General features: G+C 52.0%; 5 protein-coding genes across 5 annotated transcripts; 3 read left to right on the top strand and 2 right to left on the bottom strand.

Annotated features, from left to right (window-relative positions):
• Positions 1-942: 942 nt before the first annotated feature.
• On the bottom strand, positions 943-2,552 carry F5J12DRAFT_817720 (uncharacterized protein). Its single transcript, XM_051745142.1, has 2 exons — positions 1,929-2,552; positions 943-1,869 (listed from the first exon to the last, which is right to left on the bottom strand). Exons 1-2 carry the CDS (start codon positions 2,542-2,544, stop codon positions 1,064-1,066), a joined length of 1,422 nt encoding a protein of 473 aa, XP_051602403.1. The 5' UTR covers positions 2,545-2,552; the 3' UTR covers positions 943-1,063.
• A 99-nt stretch (positions 2,553-2,651) lies between these two features.
• F5J12DRAFT_817717 (chaperonin GroL) lies at positions 2,652-4,916 on the top strand. Its single transcript, XM_051745141.1, has 4 exons — positions 2,652-2,880; positions 2,931-2,981; positions 3,040-3,100; positions 3,165-4,916. The coding sequence occupies exons 1-4, from the start codon at positions 2,706-2,708 to the stop codon at positions 4,660-4,662; spliced, it is 1,785 nt and encodes a 594-aa protein (XP_051602402.1). The 5' UTR covers positions 2,652-2,705; the 3' UTR covers positions 4,663-4,916.
• Positions 4,917-5,010: 94 nt separating this feature from the next.
• F5J12DRAFT_817715 (farnesyl-diphosphate synthase) lies at positions 5,011-6,662 on the top strand. Its single transcript, XM_051745140.1, has 5 exons — positions 5,011-5,268; positions 5,338-5,475; positions 5,549-5,752; positions 5,830-5,918; positions 6,008-6,662. The coding sequence occupies exons 1-5, from the start codon at positions 5,134-5,136 to the stop codon at positions 6,540-6,542; spliced, it is 1,101 nt and encodes a 366-aa protein (XP_051602401.1). The 5' UTR covers positions 5,011-5,133; the 3' UTR covers positions 6,543-6,662.
• Positions 6,663-7,805, top strand: F5J12DRAFT_817712 (uncharacterized protein). The gene is made up of 4 exons (XM_051745139.1): positions 6,663-6,758; positions 6,826-7,120; positions 7,197-7,320; positions 7,384-7,805. The coding sequence occupies exons 1-4, from the start codon at positions 6,705-6,707 to the stop codon at positions 7,421-7,423; spliced, it is 513 nt and encodes a 170-aa protein (XP_051602400.1). The 5' UTR covers positions 6,663-6,704; the 3' UTR covers positions 7,424-7,805.
• Positions 7,806-8,197: 392 nt separating this feature from the next.
• Positions 8,198-12,418, bottom strand: F5J12DRAFT_527514 (uncharacterized protein). Its single transcript, XM_051739890.1, has 9 exons — positions 11,464-12,418; positions 11,172-11,360; positions 10,968-11,117; positions 10,803-10,916; positions 10,628-10,747; positions 10,411-10,579; positions 10,166-10,356; positions 9,969-10,113; positions 8,198-9,920 (listed from the first exon to the last, which is right to left on the bottom strand). Exons 1-9 carry the CDS (start codon positions 12,175-12,177, stop codon positions 8,296-8,298), a joined length of 3,417 nt encoding a protein of 1,138 aa, XP_051602399.1. The 5' UTR covers positions 12,178-12,418; the 3' UTR covers positions 8,198-8,295.
• Between the last annotated feature and the right edge of the window lie 327 nt (positions 12,419-12,745).

Raw genomic sequence — 12,745 nt, 5'->3', positions numbered from 1 at the left:
TATTGATCGCTCCAGCGGCTATCAGTTAGGCCAGGCCAGACATTGAAGTTTGAATTGCCAGCGCTTTCAGCTTCCGGCCTCACCGTCTGAAAAATGTCAATACCATGCGGTTGTGTAGTCGCGCCTTCTCGCTATTGACTTAATTGACAGTCCCCAACAAATCGTCGCTTGTATCTCCGCAGGGATACGGTGCAGCCCTCGGTGCAACCCTCAGGGCGTATAGCGCTTTCGGAAGTCGACTCTGTGATCAGTGATTGAAATCAGTGTGACGGTCCAAACACATATCGACTTGTGCACCCGAAGGCCACCGACTCACCACAGTCCTCGGTCCAGAACACGCCTTCAGTGATCGGTGAGTCATCACAGGTGATAACCCCCCCTCGTCTATATCCCGCACCGGCTCATAATGACGAAGGAGCTACTCGGTGGATGTCACTGGCACCGGTGTCAGTAGTGTGGAAGCCAGAGCATGACGGCAGAGAAACTCTAAATAATCCGATGCACAAGGAACGATGTAGGCGTTCCCACGGAACCACTCCCTCCCATCATCACATGGCAGCTAGGCGTGCGTCGTGGAGTACGTAGTTGGCACATAATCAACAGGGACTCTAATAAAATGATAATATGATCAGACATGTGTTGCACTAGTGTATCCGTCACAGACCGCACCTGTACCAGTCGCCAATAAACATGAGGCTCGAGCCATTGGTGTGACCCAAAGGAAAAAAATTAGCAGCTTCAGCAATAGGTGCCAATCATGTCGATCACAAATCAGGATTCGCGGCAACGGGAATCGAGATTGGGTCAGCTGGCATGAAAGGTGATCGGTGAGTGTGCGTGTAGACATCGTCAGCACTACGTGGCAACATGCATAAGAGGAGTAAGAACTGTCAGTAACCGCGTTGCTTAGCTGGCAGTGCTTCTCAAATGTTCGGGACAATGCTTGGATGATATTATATGCACTCAGACACGAACTTGTCATCTCGATTGTACACAGACAGAAATGCATTCCACATGAAGCGTTTAGTATGCGTGATAATAGACTGTGTGCTAGGTATGAACTTCACGGACTTAGGCCATGCTCGTTCGCAATCCCGAGCTCATCCAATGCCCTCCGCCCTCTTGCGACCCAGTAAGCGACTGTGGGTGGATCTTGGAACCATAACGAATTACAAGGCACGGGTTCCTTCTCCAAGGCAGCCGCGGAGACTAGCTCAGACGCATCGTTCCCCGCGGTGTCCCTATGAGCAACGTTTGTCTGTTCCTGACGGGTAGCAACTGTCTGTGGGTGCTGTCGCTGTCGCTTCTCACCCCTGCGTCTCGCCGATTCAGGCGGCTGCCCGTCTGATGATGATTCCAATTGGTTGGATACACCATGATGAGAGAGGAGGGACGCGGCAGAAGGACTAGTAGTGGCATGGGAACTGCCGCCTTTGCCCCACAGTCCTCCTGCACGGATCCACCCCGCGACGTTGCTTTGACGTTTTATCTCGTCCAAAACACCTACCACGGCGAGAAGAGTCGCGTCAAATGGCTCCGTATCCGCCTGAGCGGCACCCAACAAAGTTACACTTGGCTCTTCACTCCCCTCTCCATAATCTTGTGACCGTGACTCTGCCGTGGCAGCGAGAGAATCGAGGTCGAGTTTCCTCCTGGTACTGTCGTATTCGGGTATGCAGACATGGTTGTAAGGCTGTAGCATTGCCTTGTGTGGTGAGTCGTCGAGTAGGAGGGTGGTTAGTGCTGAGTGAAGGGTAGAACTTGATTCCAGCTCGGCGTCGTGTGTGGAGTCCAGTTCTGCAGGGCTGACTCCGAGGGGGAGGAACTTCCAGGGCTTGGACAAGTCTTTTGTGGTGACTGTCTTCTGATCTGCCATCGAGGATGCCAGCTCAGGGGAGTACACATGCGTAGAAAGGCAATACACTTACGATACTCTGTGGATGACAGCCCGAGACTCTTGCGATCCCAGACAGCCACGAGGCCATCTGAGTCGTCACCGAAGACGCGGTCGACCATGTCCTGCACGCTGTGTGGTTGTGCGGATGACCAGACCATCGTGTCCAGCCACTCCCGCGTCTCCGGTGTAAACAGATACTCGCAAAACGCGGGGATGTAAGGACGGGGGTACACACTACGGACACGCGGCGTCTTTGGTCCGAAGCGGGAGGGGCGTTGCTGAGAGCGGGGGCCGCGGAGGAGAAGGGTCCCGTTGAGGTCCAGGACGAGCAGCTTACGTGAGCTGGCATCGGGCAGGGATGGCTGGGTGGCGAGTGCGAGATACGCGGCATCCGGTCCTGTCTGCCGGCGGGACGATGACTCTGGCTTAGCTGGCAGTGGTGGTGGTGGTGGTGGTGGTGGTGACCGTGGCGCTGGCTCGGGAGAGCGGGGAGATCGAGATCGTCGGGGTTGTCTCCACGGGTATTCGGACCGGATGTCTGTCTGGTAGTCGCGCCAGTAGTCGTACGCACGCACTCCCCACCGACGGTCGCCTGTCGACATAATATTATTATTTGCTCGCCAGTACCGTCGTGCGCCCAGCAGCATCGACGCGTCCACGAGGAATGGACGTGACAGGTCACGCTCGCGTGGCAGTGACGTGTGACGTGGCACGTGAGTTCTAGATTTTTCCGCTCTCCAAGTTTTTTTAGCCAGGTTTTTCTTGTCTTCGCTCTTCGTCGTCAACACACACTCAGACTTACTTTACTATGCTGTCTTCGTCGTCGTCCAAGGCTCTCCGTCGTGCAGCGGCCAAGGCTCCAACGCCGTCCCTCACGCGTGGTGCTCACAAGGAGATCAGATTCTCCAACGAAGGGCGGGCAAGCATCCTCAAGGGCGTCGACGTCCTCGCAAACGCTGTCAGCGTCACCCTCGGTCCAAAGGGTTTGTTTTTTCTTCTGTTCGCGTGCGCGCGTCAGCTCACCTTCTGACAGGTCGCAACGTCATCATCGAGCAGTCATTTGGCGGTCCAAAAATCACAAAGGGTCAGTTTAAGCTTCACCCTTGCTTGAATGGTTCCGTCTGATTTACGTCTTCATTCAGACGGTGTCACCGTTGCAAAATCCATCACTCTCAAAGATAAGTTTGAGAACCTCGGTGCTCGGTAAGTCTCGGATCGTTCGCACGGTCAATTTCGAAAAAAAAAAAAAACTGACTGCCGCTTTCAGCCTCGTCCAGGATGTCGCGCAGAAAACCAATGAAATAGCAGGTGACGGTACAACCACCGCTACCGTGTTGGCACGCGCTATTTACTCAGAGGGTGTCAAAAATGTCGCCGCTGGTTGCAACCCGATGGATCTCCGGAGGGGCTCCCAGGCTGCCGTCGACCGCGTCGTCGAGTACCTCTCGGCCAACACAAAAACCATCACGACGACTGCCGAGATCGCTCAGGTCGCTACCATCTCCGCAAACGGTGATACCCATGTCGGCAACCTCATTGCTCAGGCAATGGAGAAAGTCGGCAAGGAGGGTGTCATCACCGTCAAGGAAGGGAAAACAATCGAGGACGAGATCGAAATCACCGAGGGCATGCGCTTCGACCGTGGCTTCATCAGCCCCTACTTCATCACCGACGTCAAGTCGCAAAAGGTCGAGTTCGAGAAACCCCTTGTCCTTCTGAGCGAAAAGAAGATATCTCTCCTTCAAGACATCCTCCCCTCTCTTGAAGCTGCTGCCCACTCTCGTCGGCCTCTCGTCATCGTCGCCGAGGATGTCGATGGTGAAGCACTCGCTGCTTGCATCCTCAACAAACTCCGTGGTCAACTCCAGGTCGCAGCCGTCAAGGCTCCCGGATTTGGTGATAACCGCAAATCCATCCTTGGCGACCTTGCCATCCTCACCGGCGGTACCGTCTTCACCGATGAACTCGATATCAAGCTCGAGAAGGCGACCCCTGACCTCCTTGGTTCGTCTGGCTCCATCACCATCACCAAGGAGGACACTATCGTCCTCAATGGAGACGGTTCTAAGGACGCCATTCAGGCGCGCTGCGAACAGATCCGCGCTCTTCTTGCAGACCCCTCGACAAGCGATTATGACAAGACCAAACTCCAAGAGCGTTTGGCTAAGTTAAGCGGTGGTGTTGCCGTCATCAAGGTCGGTGGTAGCAGTGAAGTAGAGGTTGGCGAAAAGAAAGATAGGTACGATGACGCTTTGAACGCTACGCGCGCGGCCGTCGAGGAAGGTATTCTTCCTGGTGGTGGTGTGGCCCTCCTCAAGGCATCCCTTGCCCTCGCTACCAACACCCCTGGATCGTCCAGCTCGCCGACGCGCCCCGATGCCAAAGTTGTCCCTACTGCCAACTTTGACCAGGATCTTGGCGTGAACATCATCCGCCGTGCGATCAGCCACCCCGCCCGCACCATCCTCAGCAACGCTGGTGAGGAAGCGTCCGTTATCGTTGGCACTCTTCTCAACAAGTACGGTGATGCCGAGAACTTCTCCATGGGCTACGATGCTAGCAAAGGCGAGTACGTGGACATGATCAAAGCTGGCATTGTAGACCCTCTCAAGGTCGTTCGCACTGCTCTCGTTGACGCCTCCGGTGTTGCCAGCTTGCTGACAACGAGTGAAGCATGCGTTGTCGAGGCAGAGGAGGAGAAACCTGCGGGCCCTGCAGGTGGCATGGGCGGTATGGGAGGCATGGGAGGCATGGGCGGTTTCTAAACAGGTGGCAGCACAGATGCGTTGCAGCTCCTGAAGATTGAACCCGCCGGTGGATTTTATTACTTATATTCTTATATGCTAACCGTTACGACTCATCGCCCGTGCACGCATCTTCGTCGACGCCCATATCCCCACTACCCTTCGCATTGCATTTTCATTACACGGTATTTACGTACTAGTCATAGTCATGTCCCCCTTTACTTAATCCCAATGGCATCACCACTCAGCCTGATCTTTATAGGGTTTGTGAAGCGAACATGAAGCGAGTATTTTGTCTGGTGAGCTTATCGCCGTGCCTGAAACAGCATAAGAATACTGCGAAGCAGACGTGAAGCGAATATGGGTTGGCGCGTGGTCCGTCTCATCGCCTTCCCCATTTTCTTCTATCTTGTCCTTTCTTATTTTGATTTTCTTTCTGATTCGATTACCGTTGATCCCAGCTTGCGTTTGAGACCCTCCGACATCCCAACCATGAGCGCACCCGTCGACGTCAAGCAGCAAAAGCGCGCGAAGTTCCAACAAGTGTTCAACACCATCCGCGATGAGCTCGTCGAACACATGAAGAGCGAAAACATGGCTCAGGATGCAGTAGACTGGTACAAACGTGTATGTCTTTGGTTTGCTACTCGCACAGATCACAAACATCTTCCGCTCGATAATAACCAATACGTGCAGAATCTGGACTACAATGTGCCCGGAGGCAAGCTCAACCGCGGCATGTCCGTTGTAGACAGCGTCGAGATCCTCCGTGGGCGATCGCTCTCCGATGACGAGTACTTCAAGGCTGCACTCCTGGGATGGTGCATCGAGTTCGTAAGTGGCCATGATATTCTGTGTGCGATAATACTAATTGTTGCTTTCTTCCCTGGATCTGGATCCACCATAGCTCCAAGCATTCTTCCTCGTCTCGGACGATATTATGGACGCATCCATCACCCGCCGCAGCCAGCCATGCTATTACCGCCTCGATGGCGTCGGAAATATCGCGATCAATGACTCTTTCATGCTCGAGGGCGCTATATACCATCTCTTGCAGAAGTACTTCCGATCGGAGCCATACTACGTTCATCTCCTCGAGTCGTTCCACGAAGTTAGTAGCAGTATATCTAAAAAGATGAGATCTGGCTAACCATCCGATTATTTCTTCTCCTCTTTACACCATGACAGACCACGTACAGGACTGAGATGGGCCAACTTGTTGATCTCATCACTGCTCCAGAGGACCACGTTGATCTCACCAAATTTTCTATCAAAAAGTGCGTATTCATCCGAAGATGGCAGCATCCATGACATGGCTCTGACCCTCTCTCTCTCTCTCTCTCTCTCTTGCTTTTACCCACGGCAGGCACGCGTTCATCGTCCAGTACAAAACCGCGTACTATTCCTTCTACCTCTCCGTCGCACTCGCGATGCGCATGTGCGGCGTACCAGAGTCATACACCTTAAACGGAAGGACAGTCGAGCCCTACAAGGCTGCACTCTCTATCCTTCTCCCCCTCGGAGAATACTTCCAGACCCAAGACGACTTCTTAGACTATCACGGCACACCAGAACAGATCGGAAAGATCGGGACGGACATCGTCGACAACAAATGCTCGTGGTGCATCAACATCGCACTCTCCGTTGCAAACACCGACCAGCGCAAAATTCTCGACGAGTGCTATGGTCGCAAGGACGCCGAAAAGGAGGCTAAGGTGAAGGCCGTGTATGAGGAGATCGGCCTCCCGGCTAGGTATTTCGCGTATGAGGAGGAAGCGTACCAGCGGATCACGACCCTGATCAATGATATCCCGGAGCCCGAGCCTGGCACCGATAATGGCTACTTGAGAAGGGAGGTGTTTACGAGCTTCTTGAACAAAATCTATAAGAGAACGAAATAGAACAAACCTGCTGTGTCGAATAACCTGTACTACATAGATGCGTCGATACATAGGGGCGTCATACATGGACGCTGATGGGAACCATGTGATTGTAATGACGTCAGTGGCCAAACCTCCAGGCTAAAACGCTCCAGCGTTCAGACTCTTAGGTCGCAACGCAGCATGGCTACCTACGCATCTGTCGCAGCACAAAACGCCCCTCCCCCATCTGAACAAGTGAGTCTTATGTTTCATCCTGTAGCCAGAGGACCCATCTGTAAACCTTTCCCCTATTTTTTGCTAGCCACGTCCGGATCCTTCTCTACTCAATACAGAAAGTGGGAATCCCGGCCCAGTACAGGTGGACGAAAAAGCCAAAGTTACCGTTGTCCCCAGAGATTTCAAAGAGTACCTTTCTGCCGAGAATGCGGACGCCGAAGTGCCTGAACTTATCGGTGATCCGTCAGAAGGAGGAAGAGGGGGAGGAGAGTCGGGGAGAAGACGGTCGCGGGAGACTGTAGCAGAAGGGGCTCACGTCTGGCGACAAGTGAAACGCCTTTTGTTCCGGCCTGAGGTGGCTGGCGGTCTTGTTGGATTGAGTGGGTACAATCATCCAATTCCAAAGGCTAAATCTGTTGACCCACAGCCGTGGTTGTACTCTGACTTACTATTTAGTAAACACTGCTGTTATCGGAATCGTGGCGTATTATGGATATCATAACTGGGATAGGCCGAGATGGGACCGACGGGTTGTTACGTCTGTGTCAGTTGGGTTGATAGCTCTGTGGGGAGCAGAAGGGTGAGCCTTTTTTTTTTTTCCTTTTGACTGTGGTCTCTGAGATCTTGGCTGATTTTCTTCAAGGTACATTGCTGAGAAATACAGAGAGAGGAGTAGGCACTGAAACGGCGTGCACACGCGATTTACTGTAACATATGTACATACGTTGAACATGGTCGTTTGCCCCTAAAACTGGGGGCAATTGGACATGATGCTTTACGTGAACTTCCTGATATTCTACGCCTCCCTGCTTACTTGCCTACCGTACTGTACGACTACAACTCATACCTTGGTGCATTGGACTGTCGACCAGTGCACCGGCACAATTCGACAACCAGCGGTCTGACTTACTTGGTGAACACTGAGCTGATAATTCATGAGGCCACTCTTGCCGATGAGGTCCGTATGACGGCTGATAGCGTACTGCGTAGATTTGCATCTGTACGCCATGTAACACTGCTATGGTGGCACGAAGGACATGCTTACCTTTAGCATGTCCGGCGAGTGTCGGACGATAAAGAGTGCCTCCTCCCAATATGCTATGTGACTAGCCTCGATGTAACAAATTACGGCAATTCCATAAACTCTGTACGTAGTCACTCTGTTCTGGACGCTGTTCTTTTACTTACAAGAATAAGGTATTCCCCAGGACGGAAGTGAAGCACTTGAAACCCTCCGCGAAAGCTATTCTATCCATTTCATTACACCACCCAAGAGTTGCATAATAGATTAGAAGGTCGTATAGATTACAAAGGCTACAAAGCTCAGGCCGTTAGGGCTACTACTCCGGAATGTATGTAGTACAAGGAGTAATTGAATGGAAGGAGAAGTTATGGAGACTTTCGTCGTTCACGGCACATGGGTATGAGCAGCATCTCTAACTCAGCTTCAGGTATCATGTAGGAAGTGTTGTCATGAACACTCTGGAGATTCCGTCTGAGCAGGTAAACCAACAAACTGTAAAAACCAGCAGCTGAGCCCAACCCCCCACACACATCAAAGGATTTCCAAGACTTTTGCCCGAATATTTTTGGAGGTGATGTTGGTTCCAAGTCCCGGGACGACAATCTCGTTCTCTGCAGCGACCCTCTTGTACTCTCCATTCGGCTGCTTTAGAAGAAGCAATGCGCTGAACGGCTGTCCGAGGCGGGCAATCATCTCCAGTGCCAGGGTATAGTTGTCAACTTGAAGCGCGGGGGCAGCGGGCAATGGCGCAACTTCAGCCGAATCAGAGTCAGTATGAGAATCCGAGTCATCTTCCCAGGTAATCCCGCCACTCGGACCTCGGATATAATGAATCCAAGGGTGCGCGAAAACGAGTTGCTGTGGCCCGTTCAGCGAGAGACGGTCAGCAGTCGTGAACTCCACTTGGCCGAGTCCCGATACCCTAGTACGATATAGCTTCTCATCGCTGAACAACCGGGGGCTCGAGATTGAATGGAGCATCTCGAGGCTTCTCACAGAGAAGACGATGCACGGAAGGTGTAGACGTCGGGTTGCAAAACGGGCGGGGGAGAGACGGTTGATCCTATTGAATATGGTCCGCGCTTGTTGTCGGGGCAACTTGTCACCTAATTCCTGGATACGCCTTTCCATCTCCTCCCCTTCGAGTGATGGAGGACTATGAGGAATTTGACTGTACACGGAAAGGGAAGTCGGGAGACAACTGTTGTATGATGATGACTTTCCTGACCACGCAAGTACGGTGACTTCGCCGGAACGGGCCACGATCTCCTCTAGGAGATGTCCGAGGGCATCGGCTCCTTCACCGTAGTAGGGTTTGATATCAGACTTGAATATGCCGATGAGAGAGTATGCAACGTCTTCCTCGACCATTGCACTGCGCGACGAAGCGAGACGAAGTGTCTCGCGCACCCCGAGATCGTCTGGAGAGAACGTGACGATTGTTCCACGCGGAACACCGATAGCATCTGCTAGCTCTTGCATAATCTCTGATTCCTTGTGGTTCGCACTGGTATCGCCGAGGTACAATTTCCACTCGGAATCATAGAAAAAGATGACTGTCGGTGAGAGAAGTTCCTGCAGGGTCCATGCTCGCGTCATCCATCGACTGCGCGCAAGGTCTCCGGGCTTGGACGGATGGGTTACGCTAGCAAGGAATACGAGAGTGGCTGCCGAATTCGCATACCATTTGTACATGGATGTAAGAGATTGATTAAGGATGGGTCCCGTGGTCTTGTCGATACAGCACGTATCCGACCATGCCCAGTTGTAACCAAGCCTGTGTGCCTCCTTGCAGAAATTGCGCAGCTTGTTATTCAAGGGCGTATCGGGAAGGTCCCACACGGATTTAGATTCAACTTTATTGACATCCTGGAATGACGGCTCGTTCCCCTGCCATGTGTGCGAGAACATGACATATCCGAAAAAGCTTGCAATCACTTGGAGGATCTGCTCGTTGTCCACTGCTGTCTTCATAGATGAAACAAGCTCTTTGAACGACGGATCAGCCTTGAAGATACGAATCTGCTCAGGACCGTCGCAAAGGCAACCAGTGTTGACATCAATGACAACAAGGGGACAATTTTTTACGATCCCATGAACAACAGGATCGATAGCCGCAACCGTCTCGGAAGGAGAAATGTAGTTCTTGCGCAGTTCTGCGAAACAGTTATTCAAGGTATTAACTGCATAGAGGAAGTACATACGCCTGATTGCAGGGTCATGGGACTGTTCAATAACTTGCAACATAGACTCGAAAGCATCGATCGCTTCGTCATACCGTTTTGCTCCATGAAGCGCCACATGCTTGGCATGATAGCCCCAAGGGCTGGAGGGGTCCGCTTTCACTGCCTATATGGCTATTGTAGGGAACCGACTCATACAAGAAGGATACCATGCTTACCTCGTTTGCATCCTGCAGTGCGTCCTCCCACAACCTTTTTGCTGCTCGAGCTCTGCTCCGCTTGATAAACAGACCTGCGGGACTTGAAGGCAACATAGCAGAGTACTGTGTTATTGTGTCGTCATGTTTCGCAGATCCGAAGGCTTCATCGCCATCGTGCTCAAGTGTGGTAGCGCATCTTTTGGCGAAATCTAATGACAGACGTGAACATGGACATTAACCAGACCAGCGAATAGAAAACATACCTGCGACCCAGTCTGCTGTTTCCTTGCTTGCCTGTATCTGCTCATTTGATGTCCTGATAGTGTTGAGGAGGATCTCCGTGGCTTCGGCTGCGCGTCCTTCGGCATAGAGGGTTTCACATAGATGTTTCTGGGGAATGATATCTAGCCCAATGAAACTCCACCCAAATATCTTCATGGAGGGTTTAAATTTCATAGGTAGTAACAATGGAAGACCTACAAGCGAGATCGTCACTAGCGGAGGACATTGCTTGTTTACTGGGGCTAGGTTCTTCGTACTCTCGATCAATGGTATCACACGTCCATAATTTCCCTTTCTCATGTACATAACTGCTAGGACCTACAGGATGTATCAGCAGCGATATTTGAATGCCTGCATCGCACGAGGCACGTGCCTGGGCGTAGAGGTAGGTGGCGTTGTTATCTTTGTCCTTGCTCGCTCTCGTAGCAAGGTACTCTATGCGCGTTATCGCCTCTCCTTGATTTCCGCATTCGAATACAAGGATTGACTGGGCGGAACGTAGATTAAATCTGAGAACCATCTAGATCATCTTGCGCACCTTCAGTAGTAAGAGAAAGCTGATGTCGGACAGCTCACAGTCTTGAAAAGCAAAGTCGAATGTCCACAATGCACCATCTCGATCGCCCTGGTTAAGTAGAGCGACCGCCATTGCAATATGGCCGATAGGCGATGGTCGAACCTGGAGGGACTCGAGGTACATGTGAGCAAACAAGTACATGGAGTAGTGAGAAAGCAGATTCACCTCCTTGGCGTCCCCTATCGCAGGTGCCAAATGTTTCAGACGTGCTCGAATAAGAGCGCGGTTTGCTAGCACGTAGGGGCTGGGACTTGACGCACTCGTGAGCTCTTCCGACAGCAGCACTTCGGTGTTCGTGGGGTCGTTCTGTGTCCATGATTTAAGGATCTTACCACTCATTCGTACGAGGGGAAGCTGAGAAGCGTAGAGTTGCAAGGGGATTGTAGCGTTACGCAGGGCACGAGAATAGCGTGATAATTATCAGCGATGCAAGCATCACGGGTGGGTGTACACTTACACTGTCCTCGAAATACTCGAGGGGAAGGACATCTCTGAGATTGCGAGTTGTGGTATTCCTGCCAATTCCACATGCGAGACACCCCCCGCTTGGTGAGAGAGCGACACAGTTGATCTGTGAGGTGTATGTGATAATGGTACCGATCTGCTTGTGGGACACACAGTCCCATAGTGAAATCGATGACCCTGCGGCACATGCAATGAATCTGCCGTTGGATGCGATAGATACCCGGGATTGGTCTTCGTGGATCGACCATTCCGAAGACAAGGACTTCGAAAGGTCGAAACAGGTGATTTTGCCTACGCTCGCGACGAACAATTGTTGGCCATCAGACGACCAAGCCAACGGAGCGACCGGCCATGAACTAGATGAACCTTTTTGACCTGAGTCGAACAAGATGTTGCCATTGTGGGTGCTGTGGACACGGACACCGTGAGTCTGCGAGGCAGTAGCAAATCGGCTGCCGTCTGGGGAGAACTTGACACCAGTAACATTAGTGTGCGGGACGGGAGGCAGGAGTCGGACACCAGAAGTGACGCTGAATATCTCGGCGTCGTTGTAGTCCACAATGGCAAAATTAGTACTGTCACTCGAGATATCGACCCCCAACACATAGCCGGCGCGTTCTTTGAGCTCGCGCACTTTTTCTTGAGTGGCTGCATTCCAGACGATTGCCTGTCTTTCCGCGGTCTCCAGACACCAACCACCGGCCATCCTGGGAAATGGCAAGAGAAGCGACGATGCCGTTTGCTCCCATGGTTGGACTCTGTTGTTGTCCGTCTTCAATCTTCCATCGGCGAATACCCCCCAGGTAATGTCCTCCTATGACCTGACCTTCCCCTGCAAAGGTGAGTGCGAGTACATCACTTGGAGATACAATTCTGATCTGTTTCGTATCTTAACCACCACAATGAGCCGTCAGTGCTGGCTCAGCCTCTCTGACTCCTGGTACGCACCCATCGTCATCACTGGCAAATCCGCCAACACGGCTTATCCTAAAGTTCAGAGAGGAAATACACGATACACGACCGTAGAGCTATTCACAGCATGGCAATATATATATGGTCTACGCGTTGGAGTCCTCCATCATCGACAGTCACATCGTGCAATGCGTGACTTCAAATCTTTCATCGATATCCTGATCTTGAAGAGGAGGGCAAGGATTGGTAAATCTGCAATTATCCACCCCACGCGCTGATGCACTCTGCCACGCACTCTCTCCGGACTTCATATTCTCACACTCCCCGATACCCTCAACCCTTCACTTCCTCTCACCGGGATT

Source organism: Pisolithus orientalis (assembly GCF_024613125.1).
Source record: "Pisolithus orientalis strain OTSU chromosome Unknown F5J12scaffold_7, whole genome shotgun sequence".
Lineage (NCBI taxonomy): Eukaryota > Fungi > Basidiomycota > Agaricomycetes > Boletales > Pisolithaceae > Pisolithus > Pisolithus orientalis.
The sequence above is the reverse complement of the archived record's forward strand: the minus strand, read 5'-3'. Positions and strand labels throughout refer to the sequence as shown.